At 39.1% G+C, this 13906-nt stretch overlaps 1 protein-coding gene across 1 annotated transcript in view; it reads right to left on the reverse strand.

Annotated features, from left to right (window-relative positions):
- The window catches only part of WDR7 (WD repeat domain 7), a 353677-nt gene that overhangs the window by 151952 nt on the left and 187819 nt on the right, over nt 1-13906 (reverse strand). Inside the window, exon 21 of the mRNA XM_010854831.1 lies at nt 8868-9089. Within this exon, the coding sequence (XP_010853133.1) occupies nt 8868-9089 (222 nt within the window). The remainder of the gene's footprint in view (nt 1-8867; nt 9090-13906) is intronic.

The raw sequence follows: 13906 nt of genomic DNA on the forward strand, positions 1-13906 counted from the left end.
CAGGGGTGATTCACAGCCTTGGTTTGCTGATCTGTGGCCTACAGTACAATCACATCAATACAACAGAGGTCCACAAAGCGGGACATGTGTGGGGGATGAGTTTTGTGGAAATAATTGTAGCCTGGTAAGCTGGTAAGGGGTACCCATAGGAGGGATCACAGAAAAATACTTTAAAGATGCTCAGCTTCAAACATGGCATGGCACTGGAATACTAGAACCTTTAAAAGCAGATTAACAATTGATAAAGAACAATGAAAGTAAGACAGGCAAGTTCAAGTGATAATAATAAACAGAAACCATATAGTTAGGACAATAATACATCACATAAATAATTTCATAGAACTGTGTAATTTTAGATGGAAGTGGCCTGAGAAATAATCTCGTCTAACTCACTTGTTTTATGGAAGAGGAACCGAAAATGCACAGTGCAGTAAAGTAACAAAAAGAATTGCAAACTAAAGGTATTTTTGGAGAACAAGGATGGGATTACATCACCAAACAAGGGTTTTAATGCAAGTGTCAGATCACAGTTAAAACGATAAAGCTGTTATACAACATAAATTATTGATAAGTAAAAACAGAAGAGTAGTGAAATTTTCCATTTGATCTGAGCTTAGTATGTTGATGTGGTTAAAACGTGAAACAAGGTAATAAGTAGGTAGAAATTCATCCAAGTTAATAATATACAAATATACATGAATACAAATAAATAATTATAAAAATACGTAAGTGTTTTATTTCAACACTTACGGCCGAATACGGCTGTAATACAGCCAAAGAAAAGTGCATTTTTATATAAATCCTCTGGGAACCAACGTAGTTTACCACAAACAGTACGAATCAGTATGTATTGTAGCAAATAATATCATGGGCTTTGGAAGAAAAATTGCATTTGGATTCAAATCCTTTATAAGACAGATAACCTTAAGGAAGAAATCTAATTTTTAAGAGTATCTGCTCACTCATATATAAAATGTTGACAGTAATACCTACCTTATAAGATTTTAGGAAGATTTTTTCAAGTAGTCTATATACATATATATGTCATTTACATATAAATGTTCTAATACATAGCAGATGTATTTCTTTTCTTTATTCTTCTAGACACATTTCTGGTAACAATCATAATAACTAACGTTCAACTAACACTTACTTATACGTCAGGCACTTTTCAAAGGGCTTTAGATACCCTAATTTATTTATCCTCATAATACTCCTCAATAGGTACATGACATTATTGTTCCTATTTTTCAGTTAAACAAACAGAGACTAAAGCATTTAAGGCCACAAAGCTACTGAGCAGTGAGTCAGAATTTAAACCCAAGCAATCCAGAACACTGAAACTCCAATAAAAAGGCTGAACTACCTAAAGAATTAGGTCTGAGAGTAATAGAAATGTTATTTATTCACTCTGATTAGTTCCCACTACCTCTTGCATTTTAAAATAAAAAGAAAATTACAGTTTGTGCATTAAAGCAGTTTAGTGCCCCAAACCACCATAGAACACTTAATATCAAATAACTATAAAGGACCCTGTCTTCTGCTGGGTTTGTCTACTCTGGCTACAGATGAAAATTACATATGAAGCTTAAAAAAAATAACATAGACGTCCAAATCTCACCCCTGACATTTTAAGTAGGAACTCCAGGGTAGGGCTCAGACACATGCATTTTCAAAACACTCCAGATATGATTTTAGTACACAGCTAGAGTGAGAATTAGAGTTCTGAACACCAAAGATAACGATGGCAATGCAAGCCAAGTAGCATCTGGAACCAGGATAATTTTTCAAGGGAAAATTACCAACGAGAAGGAGCAGTAAAGAATAGGAACTGCTGACGGAGGACAATAAGAAGAGTGAATAAGGTGGACAGCAGGGTAAGAAGCCAGACAGGGAGGCAGGTTCACTTTCAGATGCCAGGAAGGCGAGTTACACACGAGGAAAAGCAAACAGAAATGCAATCTCTACAGCCACAACAGCAGCTCAGCAACATGATCTGAGGACTTACATGTGACCAGGGAAAAGGCCCATTTTTTTGGTCATTGCTTATCCTTGCAAATGACACAATGCTTTCCTCATCATTGTTGCTGCTTGTTTTTCACAATTTGCCACTACTGTTAGTTTTGTTATTAACTGCAATTCAGCGACTTTGTCCCAATTTTGCTGATAAAACATCTGAAATTTGGCTTAACTTTTTCACCATAAGATCAGAAATAAAATTCATTGTAACAACTCCAACAAAGATGAATGTAGTCATTATATAAAACATGCATGGTTAGAGAGCACGCAAAGTAATCAGCGAATCATTTTCACAACAGTAGACCACAACCAACTAAAATCAAGCATAGCACCAGAAGATTATTAATATAAAACTCTAACATAGGTTTCATAGGATTAAGACATTGCTGCTGCTGCTGCTGCTAAGTCAGCATCAAATTGAGGCTTCCAATTTGTGGTATTACAGCTGAACTAATCAAGAGGGACACAAGTCTATTCTTGTCTACTATGATTTAAAAATCATAGTAACATAGGACCCATTTATTCCAACAAACTCATGGGGTTCTTAACTGTTTATTTTAATGACTTTCTCTTGAGAATCGAATGGAATCTGGATCTTTTTTCCAGAACAGAAATGCAAGTGCCCATAAACAGCATCTCCCAGGCAACATCATGATGCCATTCACCTTGGCCAGTAGAAGAGCCCTGGGTTTGCAGATTTCCTAAAGACCCACTATGGGGAAACATTCATTCTCTTTCTCTAAGTTTTTCACACCTTAGATGTGAACTGTTCATAAGTATGGAGATGTGGATTTTGTACATGCTTATCTCTCTACAGCACCAGCACATCCCTAAACAAACGATTCAACAGGGCACCTGTTTCCAGGTGAGCTGTGGCTCACTGATGTGCGTGCCCCTTTTCTGTACGGCCCCATTTCTGAATCTCACTTGTTTATGAGACAAGACAACTGCGTGAAATGGTGAACATACAGATTCAGATTTGGAAGACAGGTGTTCAAGTTCAGGCTTGATGCTTTTTTAGCAGTACGAGGTTAAAACATTTGACCTATGCCTTCATTGTTTGTAAGAAGAAAGTTAAATTCAACTTCAGCAATCTTGAGCGAGTACTGAGCTGAGCTTCAGGGTCCTCATCTAATAAATGGTAACAGCATGTAACTGACATGTTTAGAAAATTAAATAAGATAATACATATGAAGAACATAGCAAAATACCCTGGCACAGAGTAAATGCTCAGGAATCGACTCTTATTAATGTACCTCATATTGGATAAAATATCTGTCTTGCAGGGTAACAAGAGATACATGTGGACTTGGAATAAACACTCTTAAATAAATGGTGGTTTCTGTGGACGGAAGGGGGAGCTGGGACACAGGAGTGAGTGACGTGCTGAGTGCAAGCCAGGAGAGGCGGCCCCTCCTCCCCTCGGCGACGGATGCACTCCCCAGGCTCTTGGGGGTGCTCATGGCTCAAAAGTATGGGCTGATTCCCTCTGTGGGATTTGCCCCAGGATGAAGAGAGTGGCCCACCCAAAGTCACACCCCTTCTTCAGGGCACTCCTGATTCAATGACTGAATGACCTGGAGATGTAAAGGCTGAGCCCTTAGACCTACTTTAGGACAAGTCTAAAGTCTATCCCAGCTCCAGAGTTCCCAAGATCAACTGAAGCTTTCTAGGCAATTGAAATGCAATTCGCCTTCTCCCTCTGCCCAGTTTCTGTCTCTCCTTAAAGGTACTGAGTCCCCAGGAGAGTTCCGCACACAAGTGTGTCTCAGAGTTGGCTGCCTCGGGAAACGTCTTATGGCACCTGCCCAAAGTCAGAAAGCTAATGAGAGACCAAAATGAGATCTGCTAGACAGCAGATCATTCCACAGCACATCTGCCAGCATCATTCCACAATGAACGATCCAGAAGGGTGGGGTGGGGAGGGAGTGAAAGGGAGGTTCGGGAGGGAGGGGGCGTGGGTGCACCTGTGGCTGATTCTTGTTGACAGAAAACCACAAAATTCCATAGCAAATATCCTTACAAATATAAAAATAAAGTGGCAAAAAAAAATGCTTTGAACAAAATATCTGACATTATAAACAGAGCTGTTTTAAAGAACTCTTTTATAAAAACATTTGTGCTTTGATTTATAAATGGAGAAATAACATATCATTTTAACCAAATTAGGTGACTTTAAATATGACTTATTTGTATATATTCTAATTTGTGTAAGAAATATGAATATCAATAAATCTCCCTCACCTTCTTTACTCAGAAAAAAAAAAAAATGAGCAGGAGACTGAGTGAAAGGAGGAACCAAAAGCCCTATAAGGTAACATAAATGATTCCATAAAATATTCTAACCACGTCTCATATGTGGAGCAGAATAAAAATGAAGGAAGATCCTTATTGAAGTTGAGCTGATGAGACACAAGAAAGCAATCATTCCTACTTAGAGCAGAAAACAGGAGGGTGAAGGAAGAGGGGAATTTCCTGGGATGCTTTCCATTTCACTTCAGAAGCAGAGACCAACTGGATCAAAAGGGGCTTCAAAGATAGACAGCTTCTGCCTTTTATTTTATACAAGCGGAAACTGCACCCTGGAGGGTCACTTTGCTCCCGAGGCACAAGGTCACAGAGTAGCCTGGTCTAGGACTCAGTCTCCACTCTTCCAGCTTTGTCTTCAATATGTGATTCTGATACTTTATGTAAGGAGTAACACCCACAAAAAAATTCATATAAATGCCAGCATAAGTATAAAATGTATCACAGGAACTCCCCTGCTGGTCCAACGGCTAAGACTCCACATGCCCAACGCAAGGGGCCCCGGTTCGATCCCTGGTCGGGGAACTGGAGCCCACACGCCGCAACTGACGATCCTGCGTGCCAGAACGAAGATTAAAGACCTCATGTGCTACAACTAAGACCCAGTGCAGCCAAGTACAAAACAAATATTTTTTAAAAATAACCAGTCAATCTAAGACGGAGATGGAAAATTTTTTAAATATAAAAACAAAAAACCAAAATGTATTATGAAACTATGTCTAACTTTTGAATTAGGCATCAGTGTCTCTCCCCGCCCTCCCCACCAATGTGGATGATCGGAACTTGACTACGTTCTGGGTTTTCACAGAATGTCTTTACAAGGAAGGTTAGAGCTCCAGCAATTAAAGTTCACCAAATATTGTATCTTAATGCCCTTATCTCAGAATGAGGACAATAATTACTAACTCATTCAATAGGATGCCATAAAGACTAAATATTTAATGGTAGCAACACATTTTAAATGCCACATAAACAAATACCATAGCGATACACATAGCAACTTCTAGCACGTTGATATTACACAGAACTGATTGAAAAGAGCCCAAGGAAGACCCAGGAACATTTAGACACCTGACTGTTTCCAATCAAGAGAGCAAGATTTAAACTGATACACCTAAAGTTTAATCAAGACATCCCTATTCTTAGAAATCCCTGTGTTAGGCAAATCTACCACCAAGGAATCTAAGACTTTTGGGAAAAAATAGGGGAATGGGATAGAAGTTAAAAGAAACTCATGATTATCTTTAAAGTACTTTTAAATTATTAAAATAGAATAGGGCAACCATAATACGTAAGAAATACCACAGACATTTTATAGATTTTGAACTTGTTCCAGTAAGTACTATATCATTCACTTTTATATATGATTTCTGCTTTCTAGAGAACTCTGAGAATCTCTCTGTCCTCTGTTACAATGAAGTAATTATAAATATTATTTGCTAAGAATCACTACCTTCTGTCCTTTCCACATCTGCATTCTTCATCCAAGGTGCTCAAAGAACAAGTTTGGTTTTTAAAGCCTTCACTGTTTTAAACGTTTGGGTAAATTTTGTTTCCCTTGCTTGGAAAAGTGGAGGCGGCAAAAGTGCCTCTGAAGCAGAGCTCAGCCCGGTTTCCCTCACGCCAGGGTCAGGCTTTGGGACCCCTTTGCAGAGAGTTAAAGTTCAGCTCCCTGAATTTTAACAAACCAAAGAGCAGTACTAAGAGCCTTCCATTCCTTTATCAATTCCCAGGGCTTCTTTGAAAAATCTCCATTTCTACTGTGCTATATTTCTACTGTGCTTTTTAAAAATTATCTACTTCACCTAACCTATTCTGTCTTTTTCTAGTTACATTAGTAATAATTTATAGATGAAACTGTAAGTCAAGAGAGAAGACACACAGAAGCAAATTCATGAATATCAGAATTTTGAATAAAGATAAACTGTGGTTAGTAAGCAGATGGCAACAATACTAGTCTAGATAGGTAAGATAATGTGGTGTAAACCAATCTCCCTGTGTGTGCCCAGTCGCTAAGTACTGTCCCACTCTTCTGCGACCCCATGGACTGTAGCCCACCACGCTTCTCTGTCCGTGGGATTTCCAGGCAAGAATACTGGAGAGGGTTATCATTTCCTTCTCCAGGGGATCTTCTCCAACCCAGGGATCGAACGCACGTCTCCTGCGTTGGCAGGTGGATTCTTTAACACTGAGCCACCTGGGAAGCCAAACTCATCTGCCTACCAACCAACTATTGGCTTGGGTGAAATCAGCCAGTGACTCATTGATTTATAATGCTCCTACACTTATACACAGATACTAAGATACCTGGCTTCACCAACTCAAGGGACATGAGTTTGAGCAAGCTCTGGGAAATAGTGAAGGGCAGGGAAGCCTGGCGTGCTGCAGTCCATGGGGTTGCAAAGAATGAGACATGACTAAGCGACTGAACAACAGCAACAACCAAGATACAAAGCAGCATGAAAATTCCAGGGAAATAACATTTATGTTCACTTTCCTTGCAGGAAAATATACAAATGAACGCTGTGGAGGTATTATAAAACACATGTTGGACTAAATCAGCAGTCTTCAAAACAGGTAACCCCTTTCAAAAGGGAGTGTCTAAAGTCTTTTCAAGGAAAATATAGTTTTTTAAGCACACATAGTCTTAAGACATAGTTAGTTTAAAGGAATTGATTTTTGGATGCTAAATATGCAAATTAACACCTTCCCTGAAACATTGAGGGTGGAAATTTTCTCTCAAAGAAAATAATCAAGGATGTAAAATTTTTGACGTCGAAAGTTCGCCATGAAATTTTTTTTTAATGGATGATGATGGCAGGTATCAAATAGTTATGCCAAATATTCTATTGAATTAATTTAAAAGAACGAGTTTCATTTTTAAATCTCAATATCACAATATCTTCAAAATTTTATCTTTTGAAATTGTTCAAACTTATTATTAAAAAATTTTAGCTGTCAATACAAAACTGTGCAAGAGATTAGACGTTTCTTGATACCCACTAAAGAGATGGTGAGCAAAAAAGTTTGAAAGCCACCAGACTAAATCATGTCAAGGTTTCATTAACCTCTAATATTCTGATATTCAAAATTCTAAACAAGGTGCTCTATATATAAGTCCTACTCTGTCTAGAGTGACACAGAAAGGTTGGGCCTATTAAAGAGCCCTTGGGAGTATAGGTGAGATTTGAGCAGGGGTTTATGAATGGAAAACAGGAAACTTGAAGAACTCAGGAAATGATGAAGAGGCCCCTGCAGGAGAGGGGAAGCAGATGTGGCCAGGCGGAAAATAGGAAGACCAGGAGCTTTCAGGTCACAAGAAACTTGGGTTCAAATTCAGGTTTTACTACATTTGGGCTGAGCCAGTTTGAAGAAATCTTCATTTCTATTTTGAAGATCAAATAAAGAGATAGAAAAGAAAGTGCTTTTTAAATTACAAACTAACAGCACTTGTTAGTCACTAAGCCCTTTTCAACCAAAAACCATGAGCAGTAGCAGTTTACACCATGGCTGAAAGCATGGGCTCTGGAACCAGTAGATTGTGTTGGGACAGAAGCTGCCAATTCCTGGAGGGACGATCTCAGCCCGGATGGGAGGGAGCGGGCAGGCAACCCAGTCTAGAACAGGGCTTTAGTAATAAAGCTACCAACATGACTCCTTGGTTTCTCAGAAAAAGTATGTGACAATGATCCAATGAACTTCTTAGCTAACAAAGTAGCATATATTTTTTCCCCTTGCTTAAATGTCAAAACTCCAAAAGAACACATCGCAATTTATGCTACAAAGAATATCTTGATGTATTTGGTAAATTATTATTTGGTGGTTAAGGCGGTACATTTGTTAGAAATGATTCTGCATTGCGGTAGGAACATTCTGACCTTCACCTAAGGGCGTTCTGACAATAGGGTACCAAAGACCTCATTATAAAATATCCTGACCTATTACTAACATACCAAACACAGAACCAAAAGCAGCAATATGAGACAAACCCTTTAAGTGCTGACGTTTTTAGTCTTTTGAAAACTGTTACTGGAATATTTTTTAAATTATAGAAGTAATTCATAGTTCCTCATTTATGATCTTTAAAATATATTTTTTACATATATACATACATATTCATATATAAAATACATACATACATATTTATATATATTCATATACATACGTATGTATATAGAAGATAAAGCTGGTCTTCCACACCTACCCCTGACTTTTCAAACCTTGTTCATGACAAGATGCACAGTTTTTCAGAAATTATTTTAGAAGTTAGAAGTTTTGGTTAAAGTCTTGACCAAAATGTAGAAACACAAAGCTCAGAAATGTGTCGTTTTAAGAAAAGCATTTAAAAGCCCATGTTTTAACTTCTAAAAAGTCCCAGAACTATAACTACAGGGGAATGCGCCAAATAGATTATACTGCTTTCCAATTTAAGCATTCTATCCGTGCTAAAACTCAGGATATGTTTGCTACTCTTAAGATATTTTCAATACATAATATATATTGAGAAGCAATAGATCAACTTTAGGAATTTTTAAACTTACAAGTGTGTCTGGCCAGTGAGTAGTTGGATCCACCACTAGTCAAACCAAACCCTTCAGGAATCTGACTAGAGCTTCGAGGTCTGGTCAACAGTTTCGGAGGTTCAATTTCAGCACCAAATTCAGCTCCTATCACTCCCAGTAAAACGATAGCCGTAGCTTGCTTCCGTCTTTCCTCATAAGATGTGGAAATTTTTTTCATTTGTGGGACACTTGATAAGCAACCTGAAAACCAAAACATAAGAACAGAAATTAAAAGACTATCAATACATATGATAAAAACATTCAAGACTGCTCGTTCACGAATGAACCGTCTTTTCAATAAATGGCACTGAAATGACTGGTTATCCGTGTGCAAAAGAATGAATTTGGATTTCTACCTCTCATGATACAAGAAAATGAACTCAAAATCGATTACAGCCCTAAATATAGAACTAAAACTAAATAACTTGCAGAAAAAATATAGATTAATATTTTCATGATTTGGGGGTAGGCAATGATTTCTTAGATATTATAGCAAAACATGAGAAAATTTTTAAATGTTTTCAAATTGAACTTCAATATTAAACACTTTTGAGCTTCCAATAACATAATCAGGAAACTAAAAAGAACGCACAGACTGAGAGAAAATTGTCAAATTGTATATTTAATAAGAGATTGTATCCAGAATACCTAAGAACCTCTTAAGACAACTCTATATTAAGAAAACCCAACTTTTAAAATCAGCAACTAATTTAAATAGGCATTTCCCCAAAGATATATGAATGGCCAATATGCACATTAAAGCTACTCAAAATCACTGGTCATTAGGAAAATGAAAACCTCAGTGAGATGCCATTTTACATCCATCAGAATGGCTACAATTACAAGGACAGCCCATAGCATGTATTGTTGAGCCTGTACAGAAATTCAAACTCTCATGAATTCCTGGTGGGAATGTAAAATGATACAACTACTTTAGAAAATAGTTTGGTAGTTAGAGTTATAACAGATGGCCCAGCAATCCCACTCCTAGGTATCTACCCAAGGTGGGTAAAAACAAATGTACATATAAAGACGTGTACATGAGCGTCCAGGCTTCCCTGGTGGCCCAGTGGTAAAGAATCTGCCTGCCGATTCAGGAGATGCAGAAGACATGGGTTCGATCCCTAGGCTGGGACGATCCCCTGAAGTAGGAAATGGCAACCCACTCCAGTATTCTTGCCTGGAAAATTCCATGAACAGAGAAGCCTGTGGGGTGCAGTCTATGGGGTTGCAAAGAGTCGGACACAACTGAGCAACTGAGCGTGCACAATGATTGTCTACAACAGCATTACCCACAAGAACCAAAAAGCAGGAACAACAAAAGTCCATCAGTGGTTAAATAGCTAAACAAATGTGCTACATTCATCCAATAAAATATTATTCAGCAATAGAAACGAATGAAACATTAATACATGGTGCAATATGGATGTAAATATATGTACACAACCAACTTTATAAAATCCTAATATTTTCCATAAGTGTTTCAGATTTTAAAAAATAATTCAGTTCAGTTTCAGTCACTCAGTCGTGTCCGACTCTTTGCAACCCCATGAATCACAGCATGCCAGGCCTTCCTGTCCATCACCAATTCCCGGAGTTCACTCAGACTCACGTCCATCGAGTCAGTGATGCCATCCAGCCATCTCATCCTCTGTCGTCCCCTTCTCCTCCTGCCCCCAATCCCTCCTAGTATCAGAGCCTTTTCCAATGAGTCAACTCTTTGCATGAGGTGGCCAAAGTACTGGAGTTTCAGCTTTAGCATCATTCCTTCCAAAGAAATCCCAGGGCTGATCTCCTTCAGAATGGACTGGTTGGATCTCCTTGCAGTCCAAGGGACTCTCAAGAGTCTTCTCCAACACCACACTTCAAAAGCATCAATTCTTCGGTGCTCAGCCTTCTTCAAAGTCCAACTCTCACATCCATACATGACCACAGAAAAAACTATAGCCTTGACTAGACGGACCTTTGTTGGCAAAGTAATGTCTCTGCTTTTGAATATGCTATCTAGATTGGTCATAACTTTCCTTCTAAGGAGTAAGCGTCTTTTAATTTCATGGCTGCAGTCACCATCTGCAGTGATTTTGGAGCCCAAAAAAATGAGCCCAAAAAGTCTGACACTGTTTCCACTGTTTTCCCAAAAATTAACTAATGTGGATACAGCTAGTCTACTATGGGTTATATCTTGACTTTACTACACCTCTCTCTTACCCTAGAGGTCACCATGATTCTGACCTTATCAAATATTTTTTATCTATTATATAATCATATCAATATTACCTGAAATGTATATTTTCTTGCCTTGAACCATGCTTGTGTTCTATCCATAAACTCTGGGTATATGGATGAATGAAAACCAGTAGGTAGGTAGGTAGGTAGGTAAACAGGCCAATAGACAAACTCTGAACTAAATTTGCTCATAGAGGTTTTTGAGTGTACGCCCATGGGTAAGATTGAACTATTATTTTCTTTCTATGTACTATTCCTGTTGGCTCTTGGTAGGAATATAATACATGTCTCTAAAACTGGGTTAACTTTTACTCCCCAGTCCTCTGAAAACAGTTAAAGAATCATTGAAGTTAGATGAAATTATTTACAATTATCACGGCCTGTGGGCTTCCCTGGTAGCTCAGATGGTAAAGAATTTGCCTGCAATACAGGAGATCGGGGGTTCAATCCATGGGTCAGAAAGAACCCCTGGAGAAAGGAATGGCTACTCACTCCAGTATTCTTGCCTGGAAAATCTCATGGACAGAGAAGCCTGGTGGGCGACAACCCAGGGGGGTTGCAAAGAGCCGGACACGACTGAGTGACCACCACTGACAGCGCCTGTGTCAGGATGACCCTCTTCTGGATCAGGAGGTAGCGGACGCAGGGGTGGGCAAGGCGTAGGGTGGAGGAAAGAATACTGTTGTTGTTGTTGTTATGAATTAATTTTCTGTAATAATTATTTGGCTTGATTTTCCACTAAATTCTTAAATCATTTCAGATAGCTTACAGTTTTAGAATTATGCATTTCATCCAAGTTTTTAAAAGTGTTGGTCTGAAGTTATTTAGACTGTTCTCTATGATTTATAAAATCTCACTTGTATCAGTTGCTATGAATTCTTATAAGTATTGTTTACTTGTGCCCAGTTACTCAGTCGTGTCTGACTCTTTGCAACCCCTGGACTGTAACCCGCCAGGCTTCTCTGTGCATAGAATTTTCCAGGCAAGAATACTGAAGTGGGTTGCCACTTTCTACTGCAGGGGAAGGAGACTTTCCTGACCCAGGGCCTGAACCCACGTTTCTTGCATCTCCTACATTGGCAGGTGGATTTTTTTTTTTTTTTTTTTACCACTAGTGCCACCTGGGAGGCTTGTGCCTTCTCAATATTATTTTCCCTGCCCTCTTGATCAGTTTTTCTAGAAATACACTTCCTACCAGATTTCCAAAAGTACCCTGGTTTTGATCTGTTTCATTGCTTTCTATTTCACTCATTTCTGCTGTTACTTTTACTATCTCTCTTCCTCCCACTTTCCTTAGGTTTTCTCTCTATTCTCTCTTTCTCTTTGTTTCTAGGTTCCCAGATTGAACCCACCTCACTTCATTATTTTCTATTATGTTTAACAGAGAGTCACAGAGTGGCATCCAGTTTCCTCCTCTCCTTTAATAATACAACCTCCACTTTGACTGAGTAACAATGTATTCATATTCTTTCAATAGTCTTGCAGGAACTGAGAAAGCCTGGCCTTAGGTATTTTAAGTTCTCTTTGCTCATAGGAGCCAAAGCCTGCTTCTGAAAAGCAGCTAATCATTTCAGTCGAGATTACTGCATTTCTGTTCCGTTACTTGTCCACAAAGATACTATCTTTCTTGAGCCTAATTATGCCTTGTTGGTTTTCTATTTGAATATTTTATCCATCATAGCTATACATGGGGTACAGAGGGATTTCAAAGGCAAACTTCTGGAGCCATCCTGATTTGGAGGTCAGATTTCTGTCTTTCTAATTTTAACCCATCCAGTTTTTCTTGTCTCTTTCACCCCATTGTTCTATACATTAATTAAATCAATACAATGGGCCCACAGAGTAGTATGGCAACTAAGAAATTAGCAACAGGGACTTCAGAATACTTCTAGATATTTTTATTTTGTCTCTGTGGAGACAAATTTCTTCCTTTGTTATCCTATACTACTGCAGGAAAGGCAAGGGGATGAGAACAGGGAGGGTTTAAGGCGTACCAAACACCAGAGGTCTTCATATAGCAACCTGAAGAATTTTCATGTTAGGCTAACAGAAAGCTGTTGAACAGTTTTTGTATAAGCCGGTGTCATGAGATTCATGGTCAGAGAGATCATGATAGCAGAAGCATGGGAGGTGATGGTGGTGGTTTAGTCGCTAAGTTGTGTCTGAATCACTGTGACCCCACGGACTGCAGCCTGCCAGGCTCCTCTATCCATGAGATTTCCCAGGCAAGAATACTAGAGTGGGTTGCTATTTCCTTCTCCACGGGAATTTCCTGACCCAGGGATCAAACCCAGGTCTCTCTTGCATTACAGGCAGTCTTCTGTATTTCAAGTGGATTCTTTACTGACTGAGCCACCAGGGAAGCCCCAGAATGGGAAGGTAGATTGGGAGGTAAAAGAAGATTGGTGTCAAGAAGAACCAAATGAATAACTGGTGCAATTGCCTTCAGAGAAGGCGATGGCACCCCACTCCAGTACTCTTGCCTGGAAAATCCCATGGACAGAGGAGCCTGGTAGGCTGCAGTCCATGGGGTCACTAAGAGTTGGGCACGACTGAGCAACTTCACTTTCATTTTTCACTTTTATGCATTGGGGAAGGCAATGGCATCCCACTCCAGTACTCTTGTCTGGAAAATCCCATGGACAGAGGAGCCTGGTGGGCTGCAGTCCATGGGGTCGCTAAGAGTTGGGCACGACTGAGCGACTTCACTTGCATTTTTCACTTTCGTGCATTGGAGAAGGAAATGGCAAGCCACTCCAGTGTTCTTGCCTGGGGAATCCCAGGGACGGCGG

The sequence above is a fragment of the Bison bison genome, unplaced genomic scaffold (assembly GCF_000754665.1).
Source record: "Bison bison bison isolate TAMUID 2011002044 unplaced genomic scaffold, Bison_UMD1.0 scf7180017864349, whole genome shotgun sequence".
Lineage (NCBI taxonomy): Eukaryota > Metazoa > Chordata > Mammalia > Artiodactyla > Bovidae > Bison > Bison bison.